At 43.8% G+C, this 25,111-nt stretch overlaps 1 protein-coding gene across 1 annotated transcript in view; it reads left to right on the top strand.

Annotated features, from left to right (window-relative positions):
- The first annotated feature begins 24,032 nt into the window (after positions 1 to 24,032).
- Positions 24,033 to 25,111, top strand: part of SPTLC2 (serine palmitoyltransferase long chain base subunit 2) — a 111,343-nt gene continuing 110,264 nt past the window's right edge. The window contains exon 1 of the mRNA XM_003808880.5: positions 24,033 to 24,564. Within this exon, the coding sequence (XP_003808928.3) occupies positions 24,427 to 24,564 (138 nt within the window). The 5' untranslated portion in view covers positions 24,033 to 24,426. The remainder of the gene's footprint in view (positions 24,565 to 25,111) is intronic.

The raw sequence follows: 25,111 nt of genomic DNA, 5'->3' as shown, positions 1-25,111 counted from the left end.
TCTTCTTGGGCTGAGTCAGTTCCTAGGTGGGGGGGGCCACAGGATGAGATAAGCCAGTTTATTGATCTGGGTGGTGTCAGCTGATCCATCAAGCGCAGGGTCTGCAAAATATCTCAAGCACTGATCTTAGGAGCAGTTTAGGGAGGGTCAGAGTCTTGTAGCTTTCAGCTGCATGACTCCTAAACCATAATTTATTTTCTTTTCTTTTCCTTTTTTTTTTTGAGATGGAGTTTTGCTCTTGTCGTCCAGGCTGGAGTGCAGTGTTGCCATCTCCGCTCACTGCGAACTCTGACTCCCGGGTTCAGGCGATTCTCCTGCCTCAGCCTCCCGAGTAGCTGGGATTACAGGTATGCGTCACCACTCTCGGCTAACTTTTTTTTTTTTTTTTGGTATTATTAGTAAAGATGAGTTTCACCATGTTGGCCAGGCTGGCCTTGAACTCCTGACTGCAGGTAATCCACTTACCTTGGACTCTCAAAGTGCTGGGATTACAGGCATGGGCCACCATGCCCGGCCTAAACCATAATTTCTAATTTTGTGGCTAATGTTACTCCTACAAAGGCAATCTAGTTCCCAGGCAAGAAGGAGGTCTGCTTTGGGAAAGGCTGTTACCATCTTTGTTTAAACTATAAACTAGGTTTCTCCCAAAGTTAGTTTGCCCAGGAATGAACAAGGACAGGTTGGAGGTTAGAAGCAAGATAAAGTCGGTTAAGTTAGATCTCTTTCACTGTCTCAGTCATAATTTTGCAAAGGCAGTTTCAGTGCAATCTCAGCTCACTGCAACCTCCGCTTCCCGGGCTCAAGCAATCCTCCTGCCTCAGCTTCCCGAGTAGCTGGGACCACAGGCATGTGCTACCGCACCCGGCTAACTTTTGTATTTTTTGTAGAGATGGGGTTCCGCTGTTGCCCACGCTGGTCTCGAGCTCCTGAGCTCACGCGATCCACCCACCTCAGTCTCCCAAAGTGCTGGGATTACAGGCGTGAGCCACCGTGCCCAGCCTATGGCTACTGTTTTTGGTTTTGTTTTTGAGATGTAGTCTTGCTGTGTCTAGCCCAGGTTGGAGTGCAGTGGCGGAGTGTCGGCTCACTGCAGCTGCCACCTCCCAGGTTCAAGTGATTCTCCTGTCTCAGCCTCCCGAGTAGCTTGGACTACAGGTGTGCACCACCACATCCAGCTAATTTTGTATTTTTAGTAGACACGGGTTTCATCATGTTGGCCAGGCTGGTCTCAAACTCCTGACAGGTGATCCACCTGCCTCGGCCTCCTGAAGCGCTGGGATTTCAGGCATAAGCCACTGTGCCAGGCAGCTACTGTTTTTGTATTTTATTTATTGTAGAGAAGGGTCTCACTATGTTGCCCAGACTGGTCTCAAACTCCTGAACTAAAGCAATCCGCCCACCTTGGCCTCCCAAATGGTGGGATTATAGGCTTGAGCCACCACACCCTCCAGAATCTTGACTTCTTAACTGAGGAATTTCTCAGCTACCTCCTACCTACCTCTTACCTCTCTCAGCTTTCCACCTGCTGTTAGAATCTGTTCCTTCTTGCTGGGGGCAAGAAGGATTACGCCTATAATCCCAGCACTTTGGGAGGCCAAGGCAGGTGGATCACTTGAAGTTAGGAGTTCGAGACCAGGCTGGCCAACATGATGAAATCCTTCTCTACTAAAAATACAAAATTTAGTCGGGCATGGTGGCATGTGCCTATAATCCCAGCTACTTGGGAGGCTGAGGCAAGAGGATCGCTTGAGACAGGGAGGTGGAGGTTGCAGTGAGCCAAGATCATGCCACTGCACTCTAGCCTGGATGACAGAGCAAGACTCCACCTCAAAAAAGGAAAAGAGCCTGTTCCTTCTTCTCAAGCTTAATGTCCCCTTCCCACCCACTCCCTAGCATTCCTAACCTGACTCATCTCCCTTCCTTTCTGCCTCATGAAATATGGTAGACACTTTAGGGTTCTCTTTTAGACCATGCATGCCTTTTCTCTGAGAATTTCCTACACACAGACGCATACCCTGCAGGGGTGGGCCCCAGGCAGCTATGTTTGGGCGTGTGATTTGCCCCTATGGCATTAACTGAGACAGAGTGTACATGACTCACAACTGGGTCAAGCATATTCTCTTTTGTGGACTTTAGAATTAGGCTTGAGAAGCTGGCTGCAGCCTGAGTTGGTTGGTCTCTTGGATGCAGGAAATGTAGATAGGGAGGGCTTTGCCATGTGAATATTGGATTGGTGAAAACTGGTCTGTAGAAAGTGCAAAGGATCCAGATTCCCAGAAGCAGAGATGAGGCTGGAGGAAAGAGGAATTCCTTAGGGGTATGACTGCTTTCTAGTTCCTGCCTCCTGATCTTCAGGAGGAGCTGCCCTTGGGTCCCTTGAGACTCACAATGGATGTGTTATAGTCTGTATGAATTAAGATGTACTTGCCTACAAGTAAGAAAGTCTAAATGATAGTGACTTGAACCACTAGCACATGTTGTTTCCTTAAGAAGTCTGGGCTGGGCACAGTGGCTTACACCTGTAATCCCAGCATTTTGGGAGGCCAAAGCAGGAGGCTTACTTGAGCCCAGGAGTTCAAGACCAGCCTAGGCAACATAGAAAGAACCTGGCTCTGCAAAAATAATAATAATAATAATAATAATAATAATAATAATAATAGCCAGGCACAGTGGTGGGCACCTGTAGTCCCATCTACAAGGGAGGCTGAGGCAGGAGGATTACTTGAGCCCAGGAGGTCAAGGCTGCAGTGAGCTGTGATTGCACCATGATTGCACCACTGCACTCCAGCCTGGGCAACAGAGCAAGATCCCATCTCAAAGAAAAAAAGTCTGGAGTTAGGTAGAGCCAGGGTTTCATCAGCTCAGCTATGCCATCAAAGAATCAGGCTCTTTCCATCTTTTGGTCACTCAGCATGTTGACTCTTCATTATTTTGCTTATTGCCTCATGGTCTCAAAATAGCTGCCATGGCTCCAGATATCATGTCCTCCATTCATTGCATCAAGTCACTGGGAAAGCAGCAGGAGTAAAAGGGCTCAATTTTTGCTGAAGGAAAATCCCTCATTTTCAGAGGCCCCACAGACTTCCTTATCTCATTGGATAGAACTGTGTCACTTATCTACACTACCTGCAAGGGAGGTTGGAAGAGTAAGTGCCTGGCAAAGGAAAATTGGGTTTCCATGATTACCTTAGGCCAATTATGATTCATAGGGCTGGCAGGACATCTGCTTCTCTGAAATCAGTGAATTTCCTCCCTGTCCTTGAACAAAATCAGCAGGGAAAGAAGGGAGAGGTGATACATAGAAAACAGTATCTGCCACACCTTCCCAAAACTTCCTGTTCCATTTAAGCTAATTTACTTATATTTGTCACTTGTAACCAAAAGAACTTTGACTAAGGATGCCTGTTAAAGAGAAATGACTCAGCCAGGCACTGTGGCTCACACCTGTAATCTCAGCACTTTGGGAGGCCGAGGCAGGTGGATCACTTGAGGTTAGGAGTTCAAGACCAGCCTGCCCAAAATGCTGAAACCCCGTCTCTATTAAAAATACAAAAAGTAGCTGGACATGGTATGGGTGCCTGTAATCCCAGCTACTCGGGAGGCTGAGGCAGGAGAATCACTTGAACCCAGGAAGAAGAGGTTGCAGTGGGTCAAGATTGCACCACTGCACTCTAGCCTGTGTGATATAGTGAGACTCTGTGAGACTCTGTCTCAAATAAAAAAAAAAAAAAAAAAGAGAATTACCTCTTTCCATGTTTCTCAGGCTCACTTAATCACTCTTGACCTCTGCCCAATGCCTTTCTTCTCACCAGAGAGGGGGGTGGGGTGCCTGGTTGGTGTGGGACATGTTCCTCCACTGGATAAGAATGATCTATCAATGGTCCTGGCTTGGAGGATCTGGTCTCTTATTTCTTTTCTACCAGGACAAGTGGGAGAGCAGCATATGTACTTGTTGGGTTTCAAATTTTCTTTTAGATGTGCTTCATCAAGGTCTAGTTTGGAGATCAGAAATTAACCTCACACTCAAGCCATATTCTCCCAGACCACTTATATCCATAATAAAGATGACATTTTATCAGGTGACATTTTTGTCTGCACTTAATTTGTGGAATCCAGTGCAAAATAAAAATTACCAAGAATTTCAAGATGGCAACAACAGAGCATTAAACCAAGTGCAGGGCCCTATGCAACTCACACAGGTCCCACGCCCATGAATTCAGCCGTGCACTTTAGTTCTGCATATGCTGACCCTTTTGTCTTATTTCTCTCTCTTTTTTAGATGTAATTAAAGCCTATGTCTTATTTCTCAATTGGTTCATATCTATGGTTGTTACAGTAGGTAATTGGTCAGACATGAGTGGGGCAGGAGAGGGCCTCCACCAACCAGGAGTGTCAGGAGACCATCAGATGTTGGTCAGGCAGTTGTTAACTGTCTCTCTAAAATAATAATCAATCAGAGCCAGCCCAGGGAAAGGTAGTCTCTGGATAGATAGCAACACCTGAAACTGGTGTTCATCAGCTTCCCAATAAGACCTTGGGAGTTGGGTGAGTGGGCTCAAGCATGTGCCCACATATGCCCAGAGGCAAAATGGTAGAATTTAACTGGTACATGACCTTTCTCTAAGAACACTTCTAGGAACAAATCAGACATTGTCTTCAATAGGAGAAAGCCAAGGGAAACTCCAGAGGTGGCAAGTGAAATTACAAATTTCCCTTTTGCATTCAAGAGTGTGGGGAAAAGAAAGAGGGATCAGACTGTTACTGTGCCTATGTAGAAAGAAGTAGACATAAGAGACACCATTTTGTTCTGTACTAAGAAAAACTCTTCTGCCTTGAGATGCTGTTAATCTGTAACCCAACCCCCAACCCTGTGCTCACAGAAACATGTGCTGTGTGGACTCAAGGTTTAATGGATTTAGGGCTATGCAGGATGTGCTTTGTTAAACAAACGCTTGAAGACAGCATGCTTGTTAAAAGTCATCACCACTCCCTAATCTCAAGTACCCAGGGACACAAAACACTGCGGAAGGCCACAGGGACCTCTGCCTAGGAAAGCCAGGTATTGTCCAAGGTTTCTCCCCATGTGATAGTCTGAAATATGGCCTCATGGGAAGGAAAAGACCTGACCGTCCCCTAGCTCAACACCTGTAAAGGGTCTGTGCTGAGGAGGATTCGTAAAAGAGGAAGGCCTCTTTGCAGTTGAGGTAAGAGGAAGGCATCTGTCTCCTGCTTGTCCCTGGGCAATGGAATGTCTTGGTGTAAAGCCCGATTGTATATTCCATCTACTGAGATAGGAGAAAACTGCCTTAGGGCTAGAGGTGAGACATGCTGGCAGCAATACTGCTCTTTAATGCATTGAGATGTTTATGTATATGCACATCAAAGCACAGCACCTTTTTCTTTACCTTGTTTATGATACAGAGACATTTGTTCACATGTTTTCCTGCTGACCCTCTCCCCACTATTACCCTATTGTCCTGCCACATCTCCCTCTCCGAGATGGTAGAGATAATGATCAATAAATACTGAGGGAACTCAGAGACCAGTGCCAGCGTGGGTCCTCCGTATGCTGAGCGCCGTTCCCCTGGGCCCACTTTTCTTTCTCTATACTTTGTCTCTGCGTCTCTTTCTTTTCTCAGTCTCTCATTCCACCTGACGAGAAATGCCCACAGGTGTGGAGGGGCAGGCCACCCCTTAAAAGAGCTGCCTACTCTATGCTAACCTCCTTCTCTGAGCGACTCTCCAAATTCTATTGGGTAATGGGGACAAATGGCACCCACCCCCCAAAAGAAAAGATTCACATTTACTTGGAGCAAGATGGGTGCCTGCTTAATATTTACCCAATGTCTGAATTCATCTTTCTCTCTAATAGCCCTGTGTTTCATGGAAAAGTGATCTAAATCTTTAACCAATAACTTTAACCTGGTCAGTCCTACCTTAGGGGTTTAAAAATAGGCCACACTGGCTGGGCGTGGTGGCTCATGCCTGTAATCCCAGCACTTTGGGAGGCTGAAGCGGGCAGATCACGAGGTCAGGAGATCGGGACCATCCTGACTAACACGGTGAAACACCATCTCTACTAAAAATACAAAAAAATTAGCCGGACATGGTGGTGGGTGCCTGTAGTCCCAGCTACTCAGGAGGCTGAGGCAGGAGAATGGCGTGAACCTGGGAGGCGGAGCTTGCAGTGAGCCAAGATGGCTCCACTGCACTCCAGCCTGGGCGACAGAGCGAGACTCCATCTCAAAAAAAAAAAAAAAATAGCCCAAACTTACTTAAACAAGCCTGAACAAGAAATCTAACTGAGCAATCACTTTAGTGGGGGATAACTTCTACCTATATAGGTAACCTCTTTATCTGCTCCCATTTTACAGGACTTGCACAGCAACAAACCATAACTTCCTAACAGAAAGAAAATAACTTTTGTCTAATTCAAAAGTTATAAAGGTAAAGAGGTATTTTTGGTAAAGAGTGTTACAAGAAAAGAGACTTTGTATGAAAAAGGATCTTGTATCGTAAATTCTTGTCCTAAAATAAAATAACTGGTTGTTTAAAAAGACAGATATTTAGGACAAGTCAGAAAGTCCAAGCATGTCATAGATGGTCTGTGTAAGTTGTGAACAGATTCGTGAAAGGAATTTACAACTTGCCTTCTTTAAAGCATTAAATTTGGCCAGGTGAAGTGGCTCATGTCTGTAATCCCAGCCCTTTGGAGGCTGAGGTGGATGGATCACGAGGTCAGGAGTTTGAGACCAGCCTGGCCAACATAGTGAAACCCCGTCTCTACTAAAAATACAAAAAATTAGGTGAGTGTGGTGGCGGGCACCTGTAATCCCAGCTACTTGGGAGGCTGAGGCAGGAGAATCACTTGAGCCTGGGAGGCAGAGGTTGCAGTGAGCCGAGATCGTGCCACTGCACTCCAGCCTGGGTGACAGTGTGAGACTCCATCTCAAAAAAAAAAAAAGCCATTAAATTCTAGGTAAGGCCTGGGCACATACAGAGTTAGTCATGCCCCCTAACTATGCTGGAAAAAGTCAGACCTTATCTGCACTTCCGTCTAGTGTCCTAGGCTCCAAAGCTAGTACATAATTAGAATTGTTTTCTTACCAGGTTTTTCACAAAAAGTAAATGTTGCTAGGAGTTAACAGTGTAGGCCAATATGGTGAAACCCTGTCTCTACTAAAAATACAAAAATTAGCTGGGCCTGGTGGCATGCGCCTGTAGCCCCAGCTACTCAGGAGACTGAGGCAGGAGAATCGCTTGAACCTGGGAGGTAGAGGTTGCAATCAGCTGAGATCATGCCATGACACTCCAGCTTGGGTGATGGAGTGAGACTTGTCTCAAAAATAAAAGAAAAAAAAAAGAGTTAACTGTGTAACATTCACTTGAGACTACTGGAGAAAACAGTTTTCCATGCAAGGTGTATAAGAAAAGTAGAATGTGCTTTTGGTAAAAGATTACAAGAAGGCATGAAAGCCAGGTGCAGTGGCTCATGCATGTAATCCTAGCCTTTTGAGAGGCCAAGGCAGGTGGATTGCTTGAGGTCAGGAGTTCAAGACCGAGCTGGACAATGTGGTGAAACCTCATCTGTACTAAAAATACAAAGAATTAGCCAGGCATGGTGGCGCACACCCTTAATTCCAGCTACTTGGGGGGCTGAGGAAGGAGAATCACTTGAACTTGGGAAGCGGAGGTTGTAGTGAGCTGAGATCATGCCACTGCACTCCAGCCTGGGCAACAGAGGAAGACCCTGCCTCAAAAAAGCAAAACAAAACAAAACAAAATAAGTAATACAAAAAAGAGCAGGCATGAGAATGTGAATTTTTTTTGCCTCGTTTAGAGGGTTAAAGGATAGTTTTAAGTTGAAATAAAGCCAAAGGTTTGAGCAAATTGTGGAAGGATTGCAAAAGATTAATCTGTATGTGAACATATTGGCTAAAATTAAAGGGGTATATTATTCAGTTTATCCATAAATTGAACATTGGAATAAAAGCATAACATAGTTTTCTTAGAGCATTGTTCTGCTCTTTAACAGAAAACTACAAAGGGTCATAAAAGTTTTATGAGAATCTTACCTATGGTTAAATGAATTAAGATTGGATAGATTTGTCTATGAGGTTTTATTAAGAATTGGGTTTAACATCAATAGTACTCTAATGCAAAGGTAAAATTTGGCTTTCTTTGAACTGTATTTGTATAAATAGGTTGTTGGTATGTGTTCCAAAACTGTGTGAAACTCCTGTAATTCTGATATAACTTAGTATATGCTATCAGTAATAATTGTAATTGTTATGTTAAATTATTGCATACCACAGAGGTAACACATTTCCTTGTCAATTGTGTCTTTGACTGTGGTGGCCTTAAGACTTTTTGTCATCCACAGACAATCATTGTCTTGTTTTAACTCTTTTTAAAAGGTGGTTTTACAGGCTGGGCATGGTGGCTTATGCCTGTAATCCCAGCACTTTGGGAGACTGAGGCAGGAGGACCACTTGAGTGCAGGAACTTGAGACCAGCCTGGGCAACACGGTGAAACCCCATCTCTACGAAATCATAAAAAAATTAGCTAGATGTGCTGGTGGGTGCCTGTAGTCCCAGCTACTCAGGAGGCTGAGGTGGATGGATGGCTTGATCCTGGGAATCAGATGTTGCAGTTTGCAGTGAGCTGAGATCACACCACTGCACTCCAGCATTGGCTACAGAATGAGATCTTATCTCAAAAAAAAAAGGTGGTTTTATAATAAGCTATAGAACAGGTGCTCTTTGGAGATTTTAACATTAAAATGAAGAGGAAAGAACTTCCAAAATTGTCTTGGAAAACTAATGTGTTCATAAATGTCAAGCAAAACTGGAATTAATTGACAAGTAATCTTTTTTACCTTTTTGCTTAAAACATTGCTAATCCTTTGTTTTTCAAAGTCAAGAAAACTGTTCTTTTGAGCTATTTACAGCTTTTAAAATTGAGTACTCCTGTAAACAAAATTTGGAGGATATTTGTTTCTCTCTACCTGATTTCTCCAGAATTTGGAAATGATTTGTGAGTATTCTTAACTTATGGCAATATGATTATTTATATAAGTGCAGTAAGAATATGTTTCTTTTGCAACAGGACACAATTGGAGAAACTAGTTATTTTATCAAGGCTTTGACTGAAATGTCATGCTTTCCTTTAAGGAATCAAAATTGACTTATAGAACCAATAAAGCTCCTTGGTAAAACAGACCTCATACCTTGTCTACACAGTCCCTGTATAGGATTCTTGACCTGTGGTAAGTAAAGAATATCACTTTCTAACAGGCCCAGGAGCCCCAAATTATCTTGCAATCTCAAGAGGAGAGAAATTTACCCAACTCATACAGGTATTTACTGGCATCAACCCATGGCTGGGATTAACGCTTTGAAAAGTCTTATCTGAGTCCAGGCACAGTGGCTCACACCTGTAATCCCAGCATTTTGGGAGGCCAAGGCAGGCGGATCACTTGAGGTCAGGAGTTTGAGACCATCCTGGCCAACATGGCAAAACCTGCTTGTCTACTAAAAATACAAAAATTAGCTGGGCATGGTGGCACACACCTGTAGTCCCAGATACTTGGGAGGCTGAGGCACAAGAATTGCTTGTGCATGGGAGGCAGAGGTTGCAGTGAGACAAGATCTTTCCGCTGCACTCCAGCCTGGGTGACAGAGTGAGATTCTGTCTCAAAAAAAAAAAAAATAAATAAAAAGTCTTATGTAAGATTCCTTATGGAATGAAGTTCCATCAAAGCCAATTTAAAAAGGAGCCTGTATGTCAAATAATTATTCTTGCTGTGCTTTGTGCAAATAATCTGGCCAAGTATAAAAGACTAAAGCTTATTTTGCAAAGAAATCAGTCCTATCATGATATGTTATTAATGAAAATGAGAACTGAAGAGAGAAAAATTATGTTTCAAGAACTATGGTACACCTTTTATTATATTCTAGTGTCATCAGTTGCTTTTGAGTTTTTGTCTGTAATTTAGTTTAACTCTGCTTATTCCTATGAACCAACCAGTGATCTCTGGCTGCAGCTCAGAAAAACACAGAGGAATGGGTAATGTAAAAATCTTGATCAATATTCTAATTCTGGGCTGGCGCGGTGGCTCATGCCTGTAATCCCAACACTTTGGGAGGCTGAGGCAGGTGGATCACCTGAGGTCAGTAGTTTGAGACCAGCCTGACCAACATGATAAAACCCCTTCTCTACTAAAAAATATAAAACTTAGGTAGGCGTGGTGGTGGGTGCCTGTAATCCCAGCTACTTGGGAGGCTGAGGCAGGAGAATCACTTGAGCCTGGGAGGCAGAGGTTGCAATGAGCTGAGATCACACCATTGCACTCCAGCCTAGGCAACAGAGCAAGACTGTGTCTCAAAAAAAAAAAAAAAAAAAAAAAAAAAAAATATATATATATATATATATATATATATATATATATATATATTAGACAAGTGTAGTGGCAGGCCAGCACCAGGGAAAGACAGTTTCCCAATAGATAGAAACACCAGAAACTGGTGATCAGCAGCTTCCTGATAAGATCTCAGGAGTTGGGCGAGTGGACTCAAGCTTGTGCACTAAGAGGCAAAATGGCAGACTTTAACTGCTATATGACCTTCTTCTAGGAACACCCAACTGGTAAGAGAGGAACACCTCAAGTGAGCATGTATGTAACTTCAGTAAACACACTGCACATTTGGCCCCTCCCAGGTGCTAGCAGGCCACTGCAATGTGGATGGCTCACCCCAAGGGAAGAATCAGGGGAGATGTAACTCAACCCTGGAAGCATGCTAACATATAAGACTCCAAGTCAAAGGTCAAATTGAGCACTTGAATCTCTCAAGTTGCCCACTTTGCCCTCTTCCAAGTGCACTTTACTTCTTTTTATTCCTGCTCTAAAACTTTTTAATAAACTTTCACTCCTGCCCTAAAACATGCCTCAGTCTCTCCCTCTGCCTTATGCCCCTTGCTCAAATTCTTTCTTCTGAGGAGGCAAGAATTGAGGTTGCTGCAGACTCATTTGGATTTGCCACTGCTAGCATGGTGAGGAAGGAAGTGTTATTTATTTGGTCCTTTTGAACCCCCAAAATATCATAATCATATCAATGCCTTCCTTTTTCATCCTCCTTCCCTCCTTCTATTCCTTTTGCATATCTTCTTTGGTGTAATGTCTATTCAATTCTTTTGCCCATTTAAAAATGGTGTTATTTATCCTTTTATTATTGAGTATTATAAGAGTTTTTGTGTATCCTGGATACAAGACTCTTTCTTTTATTGAGACAGAGTCTCGCTCTGTCACCCGGACTGGAGTGCAGTGGCGTGATCTCGGCTCACTGCAAGCTCCGCCTCCCGGGTTCATGCCATTCTCCTGCCTCAGCCTCCTGAGTAGCTGGGACTACAGGCGCCTGCCACCGCGCCTGGCTAATTTTTGTATTTTTAATAGAGACTGGGTTTCACCACGTTGGCCAGGATGGTCTGGATCTCCTGATCTCATGATCCACCCACCTCAGCCTTCCAAAGTGCTGGGTTTACAGACATGAGCCACCACACCCGGCCCCGGATACAAGACTCTTAACAGATATATGATTTGCAAAAATTTTCTCCCATTCTCTGGGTTATTGTTTCATTTTCTGATGGTGTCCCTTGAAAAACAATTTTGTTTTCATTTTAATGAAGTCCAATTTATCTATCTTTTCTTTGGATGTTCATGCTTTTGGTGAAATATCTCAAAACTATTGTCCAATCCACAGTCATGAAGATTCATACCTACATTTTCTTCTAAGGATTTTAAAGTTTTAGCTCTTACATGTAGGTCTTTGATCCATTTTAACTTAGTTTTTTTGTATATGCTGTGAGGTAGGGGTCTAACTTTATTCTTGCATGTAGTGATCCAGTTTTACAAGCACCATATGCAATTAAGATCATTCATCGTCCCCTTTAATTTTCTTGGCATTCTTGTCCAAAACCAGTTGATTATAAATCTTTGGGTTTATTTCTGGATTCTCAATTTTATTACATTGATCTATATGTCTGTCTTTATGCCAATAGCATACTGTCTTAATTACTTCAGCTGTATAGAGCTGTATAGTCAGTTTTGAAATTGGAAAGTGTGAGTTCTCTAACTTTATTCTTTTTTTTAATCAAGATTCTTTTGGCTATTCTGGGTCCCACATTTCTGTATAAATTTTAGGATCAGCAATGTCTCCAAAAAAGGCAGGTTGGTTTAGATACGGATTTCACTGAATCTGTAGATCAATTTGGGTAGTATTGCCATCTTACAATATTAAGTCTTCCAATCACTAAACATGGGATGTTTTTCCATTATTTAGATCTCCTTTAATTTTTCTTTCTTTCTTTTTCTTTTTCTTTTTCTTTTCTTTTTTTTTTTTTTGAGATGGAGTCTCGCTCTGTCGCCCAGCTGGAGTGCAGTGGCTCAGTCTCGGTTCACTGCAAGCTTTGCCTCCCAGGTTCACGCCATTCTTCTGCCTCAGCCTCCCAAGTAGCTGAGACTACAGGCACCTGCCACCATGCCTGGCTAATTTTTTTTGTATTTTTAGTAGAGACAGGGTTTCACCGTGTAAGCCAGGATGGTCTTGATCTCTTGACCTCGTTATCTGCCCACCTCGGCCCCCCAAAATGCTGGGATTACAGGCGTGAGCGACCACGCCCAGCCTAGATCCCCTTTAATTTTTCAACAATGTTTTATACTTTCCAGTACACAAATCTTGCACTCTTTTGTTAATTTTTTCCTATTTTATTATGTTTGATGCTATTGCTAATTGGATTGTTTTCTTACTTTCATTTTCAGAATGTTTATTGTTAGTATATAAAAATATAACTCTTGGCTGGGCTCTGTGGCTCATGCCTATAATCCTAGCACTTTTGGAGGCCAAGGCGGGTGGATCACCTGAGATTAGGAGTTCGAGACCAGCCTGGCCAACATGGTGAAACCCCCGTCTCTACTAAAAATACAAAAATTTTCTGGGTGTGGTGGTGTGCACGTGTAATCCCAGCTACTCAGAGGCTGAGGCAGGAGAATTGCTTGAACCCGGGAGGTGGAGGTTGCAGTGAGCTGAGATCATGCCATTGCACTCCAGCCTGGGCAACAAGAGTAAAACTCCATCTCAAAAACTAAAATAAAATAAAAATAAAAAATATAAATATAAATATAACTCCTTTTTGTATATTAATCTTGTATCCTTTAACCTGTTTAAATTGTTTATTAGTTCTAATCATTCTTTTAGTAGATTCTTTGGGATAGTCCATGTAAAAGATTACGTCATCTGTGAGTAGAGATCATTTCACTTCTTCTTTTTTAATCTGGAAGCTTCTTATTTTACTTTCTTCCTTACTAGCCTAGTATAATGTTGAATAGGAGTGGTGAAAGTGATCATCCTTGTGTTCTTCCTAATCTTAGAAGAAAGCATTCAGTCTTTTACCATTTAGAATAATGTTAGCTGTACATGTTTTGTAAATGTCCTTTGTCAGATTGAGGAACTCCTCTTCTACTCCTAGTGTATTGAGGACTTTTATCACAAAGAAGTGTTAGTTTTTTTATCAAATGCCTTTTTTGTGTCTGTTAAATGACTATGTAGTTTTTGTTCTTAATTCTATTAAGATGACATTGTTTTTGGATATTAAAACAACCTACAGTCTCACTCTGTCAATTTGAGGTTTTTAATTATTGTAATTATAAATAGATACCTCATTTAAAAAACTGGGAAGTACCAAAAGGCAGGAAGACATTGAACAATTTACAACCTGAACACAAGATTTTCAGGTCTGATTCCTTGGGATACAAATATCAGGTTCGTGCAAATGTAATTGTGGTTTTTGCAGCTGAAAGTAATGGCAACGACTGCAAATACTTTTGTATGAACCTAATACATGAAAAGAAAAGATACATAAATAACCTCACAGGAATAACTGAGCATGTTTCACTAGTTCCTACTTAGTGTATGAGAAAACAAACACAAACAGGTACACAAATAGCTTGAATATAAAATGGCACATATTGAGTGCTATAATCTCGTTATGGGACTGCAGAAAGTGGACTACCCCTCTAGGACTCTGCTCAGGAGTGGTGTGCTGTCTGCCTACTTTGAGGTTGTTTTATTTCTTGGTCACTGCTCATCCTGTTCACCTTCCCTAAAATTTTCTTTTTCTTTTCTTTTTTTTTTTTTTTTTTTGAGGCGGAGCCTTGCTCTGTTGCCCAGGCTAGAGTGAAGTGGCACAATCTCGGCTCACTGCAATCTCCGCCTCCCGGGTTCAAGCGATTCTCCTGCCTCAGCCTCCTGAGTAGCTGGGATTACAGGTGCGTGCCACCACACCCAGATAATTTTTGTATTTTTAGTAGAGACAGGGTTTTACCATGTTGACCGGGATGGTCTCGATCTCCTGACCTCGTGATCCACCCGCCTTGGCCTCCCAAAGTGCTGGGATTACAGGCGTGAGCCACTGTGCCTGGCCTACTCCTAAGTATTTAACCAAGAGAAATGAAAGTTTATGTCCACACAATGATTTGTATACACATATTTATAGCAACTTTATTTGTAATAGCTCCAAACTAGAAACAATCCAAATGTCCATCATAGGTGGATGGATAAATAAACTGTGCATCCATACAATTAAAACTACTCGGCAACAGCCAGGCGCGGTAGCTCACGCCTGTAATCCCAGCACTTTGGGAGGCCGAGGCGGGCGGATCACAAGGTCAGGAGAGCGATACCATCCTGACTAACACGGTGAAACCCCGTCTCTACTAAAAATACAAAAATTAGCCAGGCATGGTGGCGGGTGCCTGTAGTCCCAGCTACTCGGGAGGCTGAGGCAGGAGAATGGTGCGAACCCGGGAGGCGGAGCTGGCAGTGAGCCGAGACCACGCCACTGCACTCCAGCCTGGGTGACAGAGCCAGACTCTGTCTCAAAAAAAAAAAGAAAAAAGAAAAGAAAAAAAAACTACTCAGCAACAAAAGGGAAGAAAGATACAAGCAACAACATGAATGAATCTCAAAATATTATGCTGAATGAAAAAAGCCAAAGAAAGAATATACTACATTATTTCATTTATATAACATTTTTGAGAATGTTAACTAGTCTATAAGACAGGAAGTCTGGAAGAACAGTGAAGGAGGAGAGGGATTCCAAAAGGACACCAGGAATCTTTTGAGGATGATGGATATGTTCATCATTCTGATTGTGGAGATGATTTCACAGGTAGATATATATATGTCAAAACTCATCAAATCATACACTTGAATATATGCAGTTTACTTACTATTAATTATACTTCAATAATGCTGTGAAAAATATTGTACTGAAGGATTGTAACAGTTAAGGTGCTTTAAGTTCCAATTTTTAAAAAACTCAAAACTTCAACCTGAGTAAACAACTAAAGAGAATTTCTTGACTCAGCATAATTGAAATGTCTAGTGTGGGCCTCATGCGTAGTTTGATCAGAGCACCAGCTCCACGTGTCTGTGAGCTTCTCTGCTCACTTCCTGATGTTGCTTTTATTCTTAGTGGGGTTTTTCTTGTGGTAACCAAATGGCTGTAGCAGTTGTAGGTCTCACATTCACATACCACACCTTCTGGGAAAACAGATACGTTTCCTTCCCCCAGTCATTGAACCAAAATCTCAAGTCTTAAGCATGATTGAATCAACTACGCTCTTGTGTCTGTCCATGAACCACTCCCTGTTGTCAGGGACTGGGAAATAGTCAACCCTCTAATAAATGAGTGCTCACCAGTGAAGGAAGTGTGGAAAAGTTGCTGGAGAAGCAACCACCTGAAATGCAGAATATGGACCGGTAGATAAGGATGGGGCGGTCAGCATGGGAAAGGCTGGTTTGGATTAAAATAAAAGGTGACTCTAAAGTTGTCATTTATGCCTTAAAATATGCTGTTGATATAAAAGAGAAATGTACTATATTTTGAAATGTTCAAATGTCAATAGAAGAAAGTTCCTGGCCAGGAGGGGTGGCTCATGCCTGTAATCCTAGCACTTTGGGAGGCCGAGGCAGGCAGATCCCCTGAGGTCAGGAGTTCAAGACCAGCCTGGCCAGCATGATGAAACCTCATCTCTACTAAAAATACAAAAATTAGCCAGCTGTGGTGGCGAGTGCCTGTAATCCCAGCTACCCAGGAGGCTGAGGCATGAGAATCACTAGAACCCAGGAGGTGGAGGCTGCAGTGAGCCGAGACTGTGCCGCTGCACTCCAGCCTGAGCAACTGAGTGAGATTTTGTCTCAAAGAAAAAAAAAAGTTCCTTTCCCTGTCAACTCTTTTGGGCATCCCTGTTGCATTCCCATTGCCTATTCTAATTCCCATACTTTTTGGGACATTTATTGAAGGAAGCTGTCATGTGGCTTTAGAGTCATTGGGAGCATAAACAACAGAATAGTCTTCTTCTAGATATAGGTTAAAATGGCCCCCCAAGATATTAGGCACCAAAAATTATTGGTGTTGGAAGTGGTACACGATAGAGAAAAAATGTGAGAAAAAGTTAGCAAAATATTGAGGGTAGAGGAAGAACCCCGAAGGCCATTTTAAAAGAAGTTATGTTGTCCATGAATATGTAACATTGCACAGTAAATATAAAGAAAGTGATGGCGACAATAGCTAAATCTTCTAAGGGTTCTATGATGAAGTGGAAAAGAATGACAGCTTTACCTTTCACCTATTCTGTTTAAATATGCAAATTCCACCACACCATTGAATGCGTATGTCACGTTGCCTAGGAACATATGCAACTTCTTATTTATGTCTTCTTTTTTTAAAAAGGCAATTTTTTTGTTTTTTTAATTGAGATATACTTCACATTCAGTACAATTCAATTTTCGCCATTCTAAGTTCACAATATATAATATTCAGAGTTGGTGGTGTGTTGTCTTATGAGTCCTTTATTGCTCCTTTTTTTTTTTGAGACAGTCTCACTCTGTTGCCTAGGCTGGAGTGCAGTCACACCATCACAGCTCACTGCAACCTCTGCCTCCCCACTTCAAGTGATTCTCCTGCCTCAGCCTCCTTAGTAGCTGGGATTACAGGTGTGTGCCACCATGCCTGGCTAATTTTTTTTTTTTTTTAGTAGAGATGAGGTTTCACCATGTTGCCCAGGCTGGTCTTGAACTCCTGTCCTCAGGTGATCCACCCGCCTTGGTGTCCCAAAGTGCTGGGATTACAGGCCTGAGCCACTGTGCCCCACCCTTTATTGCTCTCTTAGAGAGTTAATGCTCTGTCTGTATTTCTGTTTTTCTTATACAGCTACATATACAAAGAATGTTTATTAATGGCTTTAGGATAATGATTTGATGAAGATGAAGATGTCAATCACTTAAATCAGTTAAATAAACACACAGAACAGACAGTTACATAGGGAGGGATTAATTTGAGATAACTTTTGTAGGTCAGATTTGTGGAGGAGGGACAGTCTAAATGCAGTCTTTCTTGTAATATCATCTGAAAATGTTGAGACTCTCCAAGGCATTCCCACTTCCTGCTTCTTACTGTCATCATCATATTTAACATGATCAGTGCAATGGACATCTGTGGCTTATGCTTACTCAGCACCCTTTTTTCTGGCAACAGCACCCATCTTCTCCCAGAGGAAAACCAATGGTCTCCCCTTCTCTGAGCCTGTGGCTCAGAATTGGTGGAGTGGGTGGGCAGAAGATTCAGGCCTGGCCAATCAATTCAACAGTCACCTGATGCACATGACCCAAGCTGGGCCAACAGAAGTCTACTTAGGAATCTCGAGAAGACTACAGAAAACAGGTAGTGTCTTTCAGCTGAAGTTTTAAAGCTGATTGAATGGAAGCTTGCCCACCGCAAGCCATCTTTGCCATCACATGCTGGCAGCCTTTCTGGGAATAAAGCTAATTCAGAGGGACCCCAAGCCGGAGATGGAGACAGATTTCGTTTTTTTTTTTTTTTTTGGAGATGGATTTCTGATGATATCGCTTGAGTACCTAGATCCAATCAGATCTACCCTTAGTTTTTGGTTATGTGAGTCAATAAATCATCTTTATGCTTAATTCAATTTAAATTCAGTTTCAAAACTTGCAACTCAGAGTCTTGGCTAACACCACCACCATTAATCTGCATCACCATCTCCTCTCCTCCCTCTTGAAGCCAGAAGTAAAAGTCCACTTGCTTCCTGGAGCAGAACCTGAAATGATTGCAGCATTCAGCCAGGTGAGTGCCCAGAGGAAGTCCAGGGTGGCAGTGTGGGGTGTGGTGGAGGAAGCTCTCAGGTGCTTCTGGAGCAGAGGTAACTCAAGGGCAGAGACCTGCCATTGAGACATAAGCTCTGGCTGCCCATTCCTGGAGCACTCATCTGTATTATTGCAGAACTCCCATTGCAAATGCTTTGTTGGGTACAGATTAAAATCTCTACTAAGGGCTTAGCTGGCACCCTGGAGGTGTATATCAGAAACCATCATTCCTCTTAAAGCTTTATGTTTGCATGCAAACATTCATTTAAATGGCTCAGGCCTCATGATCATAATGCAATTCTAAACTCTGGTCCCAGGACCTGCCCAGTTTTGTGGATGCAAATATTGCCACTGAAAATAGTCCAAAAACAGCATCCAAGATTTTCCACAAAAGTAGGGTCAGAAACCCAGGGAGAGAATTAGTCTATTTCACTTACTCTATTAGATTAGGAATAATGAAAGGGGAAAGAGCAGACGCATTTCTTGTAAATCAAGACTGAAAGCTCTACAAGTGCAAAGACCATGTTTCTTTCTATTTGTCATTGTATTTGCGGTACCCAACATGATGGCCAGCAAAAAATACTTGTGTGATTGGCCTAATAGATAAATGAATGAATGAAGCAAGAAAAGTTTGAAAAGGGAAGACCAGGCCAGGCGCGGTGGCTCATGTTTGTAATCCCAACACTTTGGGAAGCCAAGGTGGGTGGATCACTTGAGGTCAGGAGTTCAAGACCAGCCTGGCCAGGATGGCAAAACCCCGTCTCTACTAAAAATACAAAAATTAGCTGGGCATGGTAGCATGCGCCTGTAATTCCAGCACTTGGGAGATACAAGAATCACTCAAACCCAGAAGGCAGAGATTCCAGTGAGCTGAGATCGCGCCACTACACTCCAGCCTGGGCAACAGAGTGCGGTTCCATCTCAAAAAAAAAAAAAAAAGAAAGAAAAGAAAAAGAAAGAAAGAAAAAGAAAAGGGAAGACCAAATGATGCTCTCAGAGTCAGGTTCAAATAATACCTCTGCATTGTCTATCTCTGGTTTTTGTACAAAAGCAGATTACTTCTGAAGGGCCCTTTCCATTCCATCTTGTGGTTCTTCTTTTTTTTCTTTTTTCTTGAGATGGGGTCTTGCTATGCTGCCCAGGCTGGTCTTGAACTCCTGCGCTCATGTGTTCCTCCTGCCTCAGCCTTCTGAAGAGCTAAGATTACATGTGCATACCACAATACACAGCTCTATCTTGTGATTCATCTGCAGCCTTGACTGATATAAAGGACATTGGCCATTTTTGCCTGCCCAGTGTCCGTTCCCTTTTCCTATTAAGTCCCCCATTTCCCTTTGGGAAATCATCTCTTCTCATTTAACGTACTCTTCTTAAGAGGGTGTGTCTTGGTAAGCACCTCCCATCATGAAAGGTGAAGGACACTTTTTTCTTCTGTTTGCACCTGTAAGGACCAGTGCGACCTAAACTCAAACAAGCAGATATTCTCTCCAGTATTTGACTCTTGACCAAGTGACCCAACAATGGAAGGGGTAGTTAGAAGTCATTTATTTTGGCAGAGGTGTTGCTAAGAGAAAAAATTCAAAGAAATTAAATTTAGACCAGGCACAGTGGCTCGCGCCTGTAATCCTAGCACTTTAGGAGGCCTAGGTGGGTGGATCGCCTGAAATCAGGAGTTCAAGACCAGCCTGGCCAATGTGGTGAAACCCTGTCTCTATTAAAAATACAAAAATTAGCCAGGTGTGGTGGCGGGCGCCTGTAATCCCAGCTACTTGGGAGGCTGAGGCAGAAGAATCGCTTGAACCCAAGAGGCAGAGGTTGCAGTGAGCCGACATCGTGCCATTGCACTCCAGCCTGGGCAACAGGAGCGAAACTCCATCCTAAAAAAAAAAAAAAAAGAAAAGAAAAGAAAAGAAAAAAAGAAAGAAATTAAATTTAACAGAATTTAACTGAGCAAATAATGATCCTCAAATTGGGCAGTCCCCATCCAGAATCAGAAGGTTCAGAGAGATTCCAGCACTGTCACATGGTCAGACAGGATTTATGAATAGAAAAAGGAAAGCAACATACAGAAAACAGAAGTGAGACACAGAAACAGTTGGAATGGTTATAGCTTGGCATTTGCCTTATTTGAACACTGAACAGTTGGCTGCCTGTTGAGTGGTTGAAGTATGGCTTCTGTGATTGCCTGAGGCTTGGCTACTTGTTTGGGGTTTTTTTTGTTTGTTTTTGTTTTTGAGACGGAGTTTTGCTCTTATTGCCCAGGCTGGAGTGCAATGGCGCGATCTCGGCTCACTGCAACCTCCACCTCGCGGGTTCAAGCAATTCTCCTGCCTCAGCCTCCCGCCTGCCACCACGCTGGATAATATTTTTGTATTTTTAGTAGAGATGGGGGTTTCACCATGTTGGCCAGTCTGGTCTCGAACTCCTGACCTCAGGTGATCTGACCCCCTTGGCCTCCCAAAGTGCTGGGATTATAGGTGTGAGCCACTGCACCCGGCCAGCCTCCTTCTTTAACATCCATTCTAAGCTATTGCTATTTGTCCTTTTCACTCCCAGGTTCTATCTCCCTGTAGTGAACACTGTTAGGGTTGTTCCTCCCTTCTCTGCTATGATTCTTCCTTGTCTGTAACTGATTCCTCCCCTCCAGCAGTTTGACCTTGTGCTCTGGCCATTGCGATTGGTCAGATTTACCCATCCTCACCATAAGCTAGGCCAATCAGATTTCTTTTTCCTGAGAGTGTAGAAGTTTGACCTTATGAATATGAAAGTTGTAGGTTGTTGAGAGCTAAGCACCAGAAGTGGTTTGGTTAGGAGGAAGGAAGGTCTATAATTTTCTGCTGCTGAGGTTTAGGATTTTCCTGAGTGCCAACACTTCCCTGTCTTCAGGAGAGTTCCAATAAATTTACCTTTCTTGAATAAGTTTTTTAAAATTGGCTTATGTTATCTGCAACCAAAGAACCTCAATTAACACAGTCTCCATGTGATAGAAGTTTCCTTGGAGACAAGGCCAGATTTTTTTTTTTTTTTTTGAGACAGAGTCTCTCTCTATCACCCAGGCTAAAGTGCAGTGGCACAATCTTGGCTCACTGTAACCTCTGCCTCCCAAGTTCAAGCAAGTCTTGTGCCTCAGCCTCCAAGTAGCTGAGATTACAGGCATGTGCCACTACGCCCGGCTAATTTTTGTATTTTTTGTAGAGACGGGGTTTCACCATGTTGGTCAGGCTGGTCTCGAACTCCTGGCCTCAAGCGATCCATCTGCCTCGGCCTCCCAAAGTGCTGAGATTACAAGTGTGAGCCACCATGTCCAGCCAAGGCCAAATTTTAATTCATTTATCCATTTATGCATTCATCAAACATTTATTGAGCATTTGCTATGTGACAGACACGTGGTAGGTACTGGGAACCCAAAGATAAATTAGACAATCCCCTCAACTCACCAAGCTTGTTGCCTAGTTGTAAGTATAAATGTATTCAATCATTCATTCACTTAATAAGTAATTCATTTATCCAATGAATAATTACCAACACTCATTTAATATTATGTAACAGGTCTTGGCACTAAATGCTTTTGTTAATTCTCCAACTCTATGAGGTATATCCCATTTTACAGAAGAAGTAACTGAGTCATAGAGAGGTTAGGCAGCTTTGCCTAAATCATAAGGATTCTAGGTGCTGAAACCGGTCTTCAATTATGGTATATCTGACTGCAGAGCTCTTGCTTCTAAGCATTGTGTAACCTCCCTCTCAAAGAATCTCAAAGCAGTGTGATACATGCTTACACAGGTGTGTATAAAGCTCACAGAGGAGAAAGCAACTAATTTTGTGGGGAGGTTGGGGTTCAAAACAGGCTTCACAGTTGAAGTGGTTTGAGCAAACTTGAAGGAAGAGAAGGGTTGTCTTCCTGGTGCCTAGCATAGAACTTTGCATATGAACACTGTAAAATGATGATTAAGCGGCTTATGCTGCTGGAAGGAGTTGTTTTCCTGTTTACATGGAGTCTGGGGTGTTTCCTACTGCCTACTGCAGCATCATTTTTGTGATTTAGCAATGGCATGTGAAGTAATCAGATCATCTGTATATCACTGATGCTCACAGAAGCCTGTAAGGTAAGTAGTACAGGTACACACTTTGTAAGATGAGTGAGGAAACCAGGGCTGAGTTTGCATTACTTGTCCAAGACTATACATAGTGAGTAAGTGGCGGAACAAGACAAGGGGCCAGCCCCCTGAGGAGGGATCGGCTAACAGGACTCCTCAAATCTAGCCAGACTCCTTTACTCCTCTTAGCCTGCAGGTGAGGCTTTGATCTTTCTAGACTCGACACCCGAGTTTCTGAAGGTTTCCTCAGAACACCCTCCCCATCCTCCTCAGTTCCAGCTCTCCAAGTCCCGCTCATCTTCCAAGATCTATCTCATTGCACATCTTCCTCGCAAGCCTTCTCCAGAGTCATTCAGCTCACTCCCTAAGCTTCAGTTAAATCCCTTAGCCCTGCTTCCATCCAGATTCCTGCCCTGAAAACTTTCTACCTGGTTAGACTCATCACTGCCATTCAGCTTCCCTCATCAGAACTCCTGTTGCCTAATCTCTCCAGCCTTAGGTTGGTCTTTAACTATTGTTTTCTTTCTATGTGTATATCTTGTCTCTCACTGAAATGTAAGCTCCATGAAGCACAGCCACTGCTTCCTTTTTAGCCTTATACATACAGATGTATATTCACTTTGGGATCAATAGTGTTTGTCAACTCAAATAGGATGTGTGGGATGAATGATCCCACCTTCTGTTAGATTATTCAGCTCCTAAGTCATGCAAAACCGACACCTTGTGGACCTCCTTTCTAAAGCTCCTGCAGGGTGGGGAAAGAATGCACGGATTCTCATAGGTGCATTTAGCAATTACTAGTAACCAACACTTAATGAATGCTTACTAATTGCTAGGTCCTGTACAAAATACATTACATACATAAACTTATTCAATCTTCACGACAACTATTATTGTCCCCACTGAACAGATGAAGACACATAGAGGTCACTCAGCTAGTAAGTGGCGCAGCTAGGATTTAAAACCCAGACCGACTCCAGAGTCCATACTCTCAATTATGATACTAAATTCTTTATGGATAACAGTCTCTAATTGTAATGTAGATCAATTTCCTTGCTTTCTAACCCCATGGGAAGATGGAACTAAAAGGGTGAGAAAATAATATTTATTATACTCCTACTATGAGCCTAGTATTATAAGAGGTGCATAATGGGTTAATGATATAATTCTTGCTGTAAGTCTATGAAGCAGGAAGTATTAACTCCATTTTAAAGAATTTGGCTTCTAAAGTGGTTAAACACAGCGCTCAAGTTTTAGCTTCCAGTTATTGGCAGAGTTGGAATTAGACCAGGTTTTCTAACTTTGAAGGAAAGACTTAATTTAAAGGAGACTGTGTAGAAAACCCTGCCAAGGGCAAATGTGAAGGGCACGTGAAAAGGCATCTGAATTATTACTTATAATAATTCAGAAATAGTGAATGTGTGGCGCATATTGAAGAATGATGAGAGATTGTCAAAAAATCTATTCTATAAACACTCACAGAGGAATCAGCTAATTAAATAAGCGAGCTGCCTGTCTTGGGCTAGGACATAAACCCCAAAACTTCCCACGAGGCAAGGGCAGAGAGGACGCCACCTGTCCTGGAGAACCTGGGAACCCGCTTTAGAGACTTCGGCTCAGCCCCTTTTATTTCCTCACACTCTAATTGGCTACTTTTCCCTGGGCTCCGCCTCCTCCTCGGTCTGGACCATTAATCAGGCAAGCCCTACCCCGGACCTGGATGCGGCCTCCAATCAGGTGCCAGGCCCTGGAGTCCCTCTAGAGAAGCCCCCTCTCCACCGGCGAGGCGCTTTGCTCTCGTCCGTGATTGGCCAGGAAGCAGCATGGGGTCCGCCTCCTTCTCTTCCAGATTGGTCAGCGGCCCTCAGGACCACATCCCTCTCGGCAGGTCCCCGCCGCTTTTTCCCTTCGCTGCGTGGCCTTGGGCGAGCCCGGTCCTCTGCGGAGAGGGCCCCGCCCTCTGTGAAGGCCCGCCCGGGAATTGGCGGCGGCGCTGCAGCCATTTCCGGTTTCGGGGAGGTGGGTGGGGTGCGGAGCGGGACTTGGAGCGGCCGCCGCCGCTGCCACCGCCTACAGAGCCTGCCTTGCGCCTGCTGCTGCCAGGAAGATGCGGCCGGAGCCCGGAGGCTGCTGCTGCCGCCGCACGGTGCGGGCGAATGGCTGCGTGGCGAACGGGGAAGTACGGAACGGGTACGTGAGGAGCAGCGCTGCAGCCGCAGCCGCAGCCGCAGCCGCCGCCGGCCAGGTACGAGGGGCCCGCGCGGCGGGGCCGGGGTGGCGGTGTGAACTGGCGGAGGGGCGGCCGGGCGGGGCGAGGTCTCCGGGCCATCCGCTGGGCAATCCGCGGGGCAATCCGCGGGGCGGGCGCCGCTCGCAGGTGTGGGCGGCAGTGTCCGGCTGCTGGCCCGACCTCCACGAGCCTGGAGGCTCAAGGACGGCTCGGGGGCTCCCCACCTCTCCGCGCCTGGAGGTCTTCCTCCCTTACTCCCGGAGCTCTGGGTTCTGCTCAGAGCTCCGGGTACTTTTCTCCGCCCCATTCTGCCAGAAGTGTGTGCTGTCCCCAGGGGAAGCGATGAGGGGCCCCTCGGACCCCAGTGGGAGCCGCCCAAGGGCTCCCGAGGGTCCCTTCTCAAACCTCTGAGGTTGTTGCTTCCTTTTAAAGTCCTGCAGTCGTCCAAAGAAAACCACCCATGGGGTCCTTAAGAAGCAAAGCAAGTTAGGCGGTGGTGTCAGATGGAAACACACCCAGCCTCTCCCAACCACATTCTGGACTACCACGTTCAGTCCCCAAC

The sequence above is a fragment of the Pan paniscus genome, chromosome 15, assembly GCF_029289425.2.
Source record: "Pan paniscus chromosome 15, NHGRI_mPanPan1-v2.0_pri, whole genome shotgun sequence".
Lineage (NCBI taxonomy): Eukaryota > Metazoa > Chordata > Mammalia > Primates > Hominidae > Pan > Pan paniscus.
This window is presented reverse-complemented; position numbering and strand designations above follow the sequence as displayed.